General features: G+C 37.4%; 1 protein-coding gene across 5 annotated transcripts in view; it reads left to right on the forward strand.

Annotated features, from left to right (window-relative positions):
* The window catches only part of LOC108976794 (3-phosphoinositide-dependent protein kinase 1), a 47709-nt gene that overhangs the window by 39283 nt on the left and 1673 nt on the right, over positions 1 to 6753 (forward strand). For all 5 annotated transcript variants that reach the window (XM_018946128.1, XM_018946132.1, XM_018946129.1 and 2 more), the window contains 2 exons: positions 155 to 1228; positions 1307 to 1581. In XM_018946128.1, coding sequence (XP_018801673.1) covers positions 155 to 1228; positions 1307 to 1581 — 1349 coding nt within the window. The remainder of the gene's footprint in view (positions 1 to 154; positions 1229 to 1306; positions 1582 to 6753) is intronic.

A 6753-nucleotide genomic window follows, 5' to 3' on the forward strand; every position in this document is an offset into this window, starting at 1 on the left:
TTATAAAATAATAAAATTAAAACAATTTTATGAAACATCAAAACTATTTCAAAATTTTTATATTGTAAAATTTAAAATAATACCTACAATATTATTTCAATCAAAAAATTCACCACTAAACGCCACCCTTTTCTTTCTGCTCTTCTATTTACAGTTAAAGTCTGCGAGAAACGTCACATCATACGCGAGGACAAACAGGAGTATGTGCGTCGTGAACGCGAAGCGTTACACATGATGACCAATGTGCCGGGTTTCGTGAATTTGTCATGCACGTTCCAGGATCGTCGTTCGCTGTACTTTGTGATGACCTATGCCAAAAACGGCGATCTGCTGCCGTACATCAACAAGGTGGGCTCGTTCGATGTGGACTGCACACGCCACTATGTCGCCGAATTAGTATTAGCTTGTGAGGAAATGCACTATCGCAATGTGGTGCATCGTGACCTGAAGCCAGAGAATATACTCTTAGATGAGGATATGCATACGTTGATTGCCGATTTTGGTTCGGCGAAAATCTTCAAACCGGAAGAATGTATTAATCCCGTAAAACCGGCACCATTTTCGTTGGGTCGTCGCAGTGGACGTAATTCACAGAATCGCAGCGATGATGACGACGATGAAGATGACGATACCGAGGATACCAATGATACGTGTAGCGATGATGATAATGCGCCCGGTGGACGCGGTGGCATGTATTATTATCGCGGACGTAAGGGCAGTTTTGTTGGTACAGCGCAATATGTATCACCGGAAGTGCTGCGTAATGGTTTCGTTTCACCTGCTGCTGATCTCTGGGCACTCGGTTGTATTGTGTATCAAATGATTTCCGGTCTGCCGCCGTTCCGTGGCAGCAATGATTATGTCATATTCAGAGAAATACTCTCCGGCGATCTAGACTTTCCGCAAGGCTTCGATAAGGATGCCGAAGATCTAGTCAGACAACTATTGAAGATACGACCCGAGGAACGTTTGGGCTCACAAGATGCCAAAGGCAGTTATGTCAGCATACGTGCGCATCCATTCTTTAATGGCATCGATTTTGCGACAATACGTCAGCAGACACCGCCACCAATCTATCCATACTTGCCGGGCGTATCGAAGGATGACGGCTTCAGCTCGCATTATTTTATGCCAGAGAATCTAGAACCCGGCTTGGATGATAAGCAGCTGACACGTTTGCTCGGCATGGAATTGGGCACATACATTGAGAAAAAGACTGTAGTAAAAAGTGAGTGTGAGAGAGCTTTGATTTCAATTTTTATAATTTTTACGAAATATTAACGTTTTTTCTTCTATATTTGTGCAGATATTTACGACATTTCGGAGAGCGAAAAGCAAAAGCGTTTGGAGCAACAAAAGTCTGATAAATGGCACGTCTTCGCCGATAACGAAGTCATCCTGAAGAAGGGTTACATCAACAAACGCAAAGGTCTGTTTGCGCGCAAACGCATGCTGCTGCTAACAACGGGTCCACGGCTCATCTACATCGATCCCGTGCAGATGGTGAAGAAAGGCGAAATACCATGGAGCGCCGAATTGCGCGTCGAGCCGAAAAACTTCAAAATATTCTTTGTGCACACGGTAAGTCGAAGAATAATTACATTGCAAAGCTTACAGCACCTAAATGTAGTATGGAAAAAAGTGTGGTTATGTGTGTTTTCGCGTTTGTTATATTTTTAAACATTTAAATGACATTTATTGCGGCTTTATCAGTGTGAGTTGGCGTTAAAAAGCAGCGGATGTTATTATTACTGAAATGTGAAAGTTCAAACAGTTGATTGATAAGCTTTGCTAGCGGTCTGAGGCTTGTGAAAACCATATAATATACAACGCAAACAAATTTATTGTTTATTTGTTTATATTTTCACCCATTTCGTCGCTATTATTGTATATTATAGCATTAAATTCAGTTGATTACTGACTCCACCGTTGAATTATGCAAAAATGTGCGCTTTACACTTGCATACTTGCCGCATATTTAGTGTACGCTAAATTTAGCGTTACTATTTGTGCATCCACAGCCATACATACACATGATGCCCCACTTTGCTTGCCGCAACGTCTGCTTTTATACCATGCGCGCTTGTGTTGCAGGCGTGTTGTTGTACACCACACAGCCAACTGGCGCCATGGCACTCTAATTATTATGAAATAGTCGCAAAAATTGTGTGGCACAATAAAGCGACAGCGTTACATAATTGCAAAAAATTTGCAAATTCTTCGCAACAAAGCGATTTGGATAGCATATTACATCATGCGCCAGCGACTTGTGCTGTTGTGAGTGCACACACCTGTTGTACTAATGCATTACAATAAAGTACAATAAAGAAATAAATGCCAAATATATTGTAGTATGGAAAAGTTAGTGTAAGCACCCTTCGGCATTCAAATATCATTTCGCCACCGTTCCCTATTTTATTTGTTTTTGTTTTGCAATAAAAATTCTTTATTACTTGCGCACATGTTGTAGAAATGACTGCATAATGAGCAATGATTTTGTAAACTGCTCGTACCATACATACAGACTGGATAGATATATGCCAGTCACAGTAACTACTCAGGTCAGAAAACGGCCTTGAAGTCACACGGAAGCGCTTGTGAGTGTTTTGCACACGTATTAGTTTTCTGTTAGGGTACAGCAAGCACACGCGGTTTATTGAACTTGTAAGCGAAACTCAATTTGGCGCCATTCGCGCGCGCGTTCTTGTCTGTCTGTCTGTCGTCAAGCGTAGGGCTATAAAAACGTAAGCTAGCTATCCACATGTAGTTATAACAAGTATGAATGAGCACTCCCTCATTGGTGCTGTTCTAAGTACGTAGTGTTACCGACATTTATAGGCCGCTTGTGAGCACTTACACGCCTATCTATACTCTAGAGCTACATATATAGTATATTTCTAATTACTTCATTATTTCGGTTATTTTAATTTATTTCGAACATTTGTTGGCTGAGTTTTACAGAAACTAATATTTTTTGCTTTAATTATATATTTTTTCTTGATATATATTTTTTTATCTATAATTTTGTTTGCTTGATTTATAAAATTTGTTAGTTGCAAGTTCTGACATTCACATTATTATCCTATATCATTAAGTCTCGCTTCTGACGTCACTAAGGAAGTAGATATGCTTCAGAAGTGTCTGAAATGCTTTGAGTGTCATTTAACTGTGTTACAGCTTACGTATGCATGTTTCGTAGACAAAACTGTCGCATATTTGCAAAGCAAAATTTTGCAGAAGATTATTATTTCAAAGAAGTGTATTTGTTTATACCATATAAGGGTATATTAAGTTTGCAAGGAAGTTTTTAACATCGTGAAGGAAACGATAAAGAATAGTTTTTGTAATTATTANTAGAATATTTTTAATATTATATTTTTATCATTGAACATTTCCAAATCTGCCGTATTAAAGTTTCCAATCACGCTCTTATATTTCTTTGTACGGTTAACCAATATGTGGCATGTGTCCTATCATATTACGCAACCGTTGACAGCTGTCAAACTGACACTATGTTATACAAGCTTGGTGCCTATGACCTTTAAATGAAATTGAGTGAATCCTCACACTGACTTGTACTCGTATATTTTGCGCTTTCTTAGACAACATTTCAAATATTTATTTTTTATTTGGTCAAAGCAACGCACAACAAATGTATACATACTTCATTTTACTACGTACCTACATACATACAATCATGTGTATAAGCTTGCCATTTTGTGGGCAGGCAGCCAGCAACAACTCGGAAACTTGGTCATTTGAACATTTGGCGAGCGAGTGTTTGCGTTGCGTTGCCAAATCGTTTTTGCTGCAAAAAAAAAAAAAAAAAAAATATGGCACGAACATAAACAATTAAAATTATTTAAAAGTGGGGGAAAATACATACAAACAAATATATGTACATACGTATGAAGAAGTTATAAAATTTTTCGATTTTACCTGCTCGCCGTTGTTCAAATAATTTTATGTATTTTTTGATATACATATATATTTTTTAAATTTTTTTTACGTTGGCTACCTTATAAACAAATATTTGGCTCTCATTATTGTTCTCTACACTCTGCGACCAATTTGTCTAGATCGCACCACTATAGCATACAGTATTACTTATACATACATGAACTAACAAAAACAAATTTTTGCTTTAAATTTTGTTTTTATTTCTGGAGACTTTTACGACTTCGTTGCATCCAATGTTAACGGTTTTCATGTTTTTTCTCTTCGTTAACTCTATAAGGCAGCATGGGCCCTCCTCATATGGCAATATTGTTAAACTTGTGGGACCGCGTAGGAAAATTTTTTCATAGACTGTCAGCCGAAACTCGGTTAAATTAAACGCTTAATTGACGTTATTTGTCGCTCTTATAAGAAGAACCACCCTGTATTGTCTATTAAAAGCTCGAGTTTAACTAACATTGTCTTCAAAGTAATTATTCTTCCAAAACAGACTGCTGACAGCTTGCTGAATACACAGCAGAGCATTTCATTTGCCATTTTTTAAACAAAATTGTTGCACTAAAAATACAACAATAATGAAAATAATAATTTTCCATAGATTTTTGCCACTGTTGTTATTGTTTTTTGTTGTTTACCCACTCATATTACACGACAGTGCATTGTAGATATTGCATAATCGAGCACGATACCGCTACACATGCTCCCGGTTAGCCAACTTCATATGACTGGAGTTCGTAATATATGTACATTTGTATGTACGTTTTTAAATAATAAATAAAGCTATCACCTTACGCTTAGACGCCGCTAATTGAACGGTGTTTTCGTGTTAAACGCCACGTTTTTTTGTAATTCGGCTGCCGCTAGCACTAATGCGCATGTCACTGTCACGTTTACAACGCAAGTGACAGTCACTTTGCTACATACATACATACATATAACTGCCATTATGTGTGCGCCCAAGTCAAGTGCTTCAGTTCAGTTTTCAGCATTTCAGAGTTATTTTGTTTAAAGTGTTTATGCAATTCATATTTTTATACTCATTTTGTGTATGGGTGTGTGTGTGTGTGTGTGTTTGCAAATTATACAATGCTTACTTGAATATCGACACATGGCAATGAATATGCCACGGTTGCAGCAAGTAAACACATAAAACCGTTGAAATTCTATAAACAAGTGCAGTGTTTATGCCAAACACACACACACACACACACACACGAATGCATAGATGCTGCTAGTTGTGGTTATGTAAATTGTGCGCACAAGGCATGCGCGAGTTTGCAAGCAATTTCATTTTCGTATACATAATTTGCAAACATTTTGAAAATTTGCCAAAAGAAAATCCGAAACAAACAAACAAAATATTTAGATTTCCGCGATTATTGTTGCTGCGCGCCTCACGCCTTACGCCACATGCTCAATGTGGCAATGACGCATTTTTCATGGGCAAAACATAGCCATGCATAAATAAATGTATGTATACATATGTGTAACTGTAGGTGTGTACCCCACACAGCATAGTTGGCGGTTGAGACATGAAAAGCAGCCGCTGCTGCCAGTACGTATGTACATAAGTATGTAGGTAAGTTCATCCATCTGCTCATGCACGCAGCAAGTGGGCGTTCTTGGTTGCTTGATTAGTTGTGGCTGGGTGGCGCGGCGTCGTGCGCTGTTGCGTCCGTGCATTTGCTTTTAGCGTGTGCGGCGTTCAGCATATTAAATTTCAGCTGATCCTCGCCAACAACAGCGACCGACCGCCCCAGCGCTGCAGCGCTTTTATAGCCGCTACACAAATTAGCAATTTTATGTATCTATAAATTTTGATAGATGTGTGTGTGTGTGTRAATATTATGGTCAGTTGGCATATGTGTGCTGCTTGTGCCGAAATAGCGCTAAAAGTGGGCGTGTAAGCGAACACTAGCGTAACAATAACCCACACACACGCAGGTGGCGGTGGGGGTGTGTACACATAACGCCGCCGCCTAGTCAGTTATATATTTGTATATATGAATTTACATACATATAATATATATGTATATACATACATCTTAGCCAAATAAGTTTATTTGTTTATCCACCAACATTCATGCATACATAAGCATGTAGCGGCATTTATTGCTGTGGCAAGTGTATATTAATTTAATAAATATACACATACACGCCCATACATAATTGCATGTATGTATGTATGTATGGTATATTATGTTCGCATGTGCATGCCGAAATGAGTTTTGTGCGCTGCTGTTATTACACTTAGAATTTTATGAGCGCTGCATGCGCTTACTTATTGCCCGCTCGTAAAATCTATACACTAAAGTTGACACGTGCGGCTAAATCATGACGTAAGAGGGGACGCAGGCAAAGTTTATATGCAGTTTTTACACACTACACACAATTTGTAATGAGGCGTGCGAAGGCTTTGCGGGGCAAATTGCAAGGCACGTGTAGGAAGTGGATTTTTTTTCACAGATTTTAAAATTTGCACATTTATATTTATTTTTATTTTGTTTTGCAAGTTCTGTATTCGGAAATGTATTTTCCGTAAAATTTAAATTTTTTAAATTCTATTTATTATAATGTTCTTCATTTATATTTAATAATTTAGGCATTTAATGTCATCATTTTGTACAATTGTTATTACTTTTTATTTTAATTTTTAAATAAATATTGTTTTTATATTCTACTACTTTTTAGTGCATTTTTAAGATTATTGTTGCTCAGTTTTATACATTTGTATTGTCATTATTTATATTTTTAAATCGAAATATATTTTAAATGCTTATTTTTTTTTGAGATGTT

The sequence above is a fragment of the Bactrocera latifrons genome, unplaced genomic scaffold (genome assembly GCF_001853355.1).
Source record: "Bactrocera latifrons isolate USDA-ARS-PBARC rearing strain unplaced genomic scaffold, ASM185335v1 scaffold_8, whole genome shotgun sequence".
Classification (NCBI taxonomy): Eukaryota; Metazoa; Arthropoda; class Insecta; order Diptera; family Tephritidae; genus Bactrocera; species Bactrocera latifrons.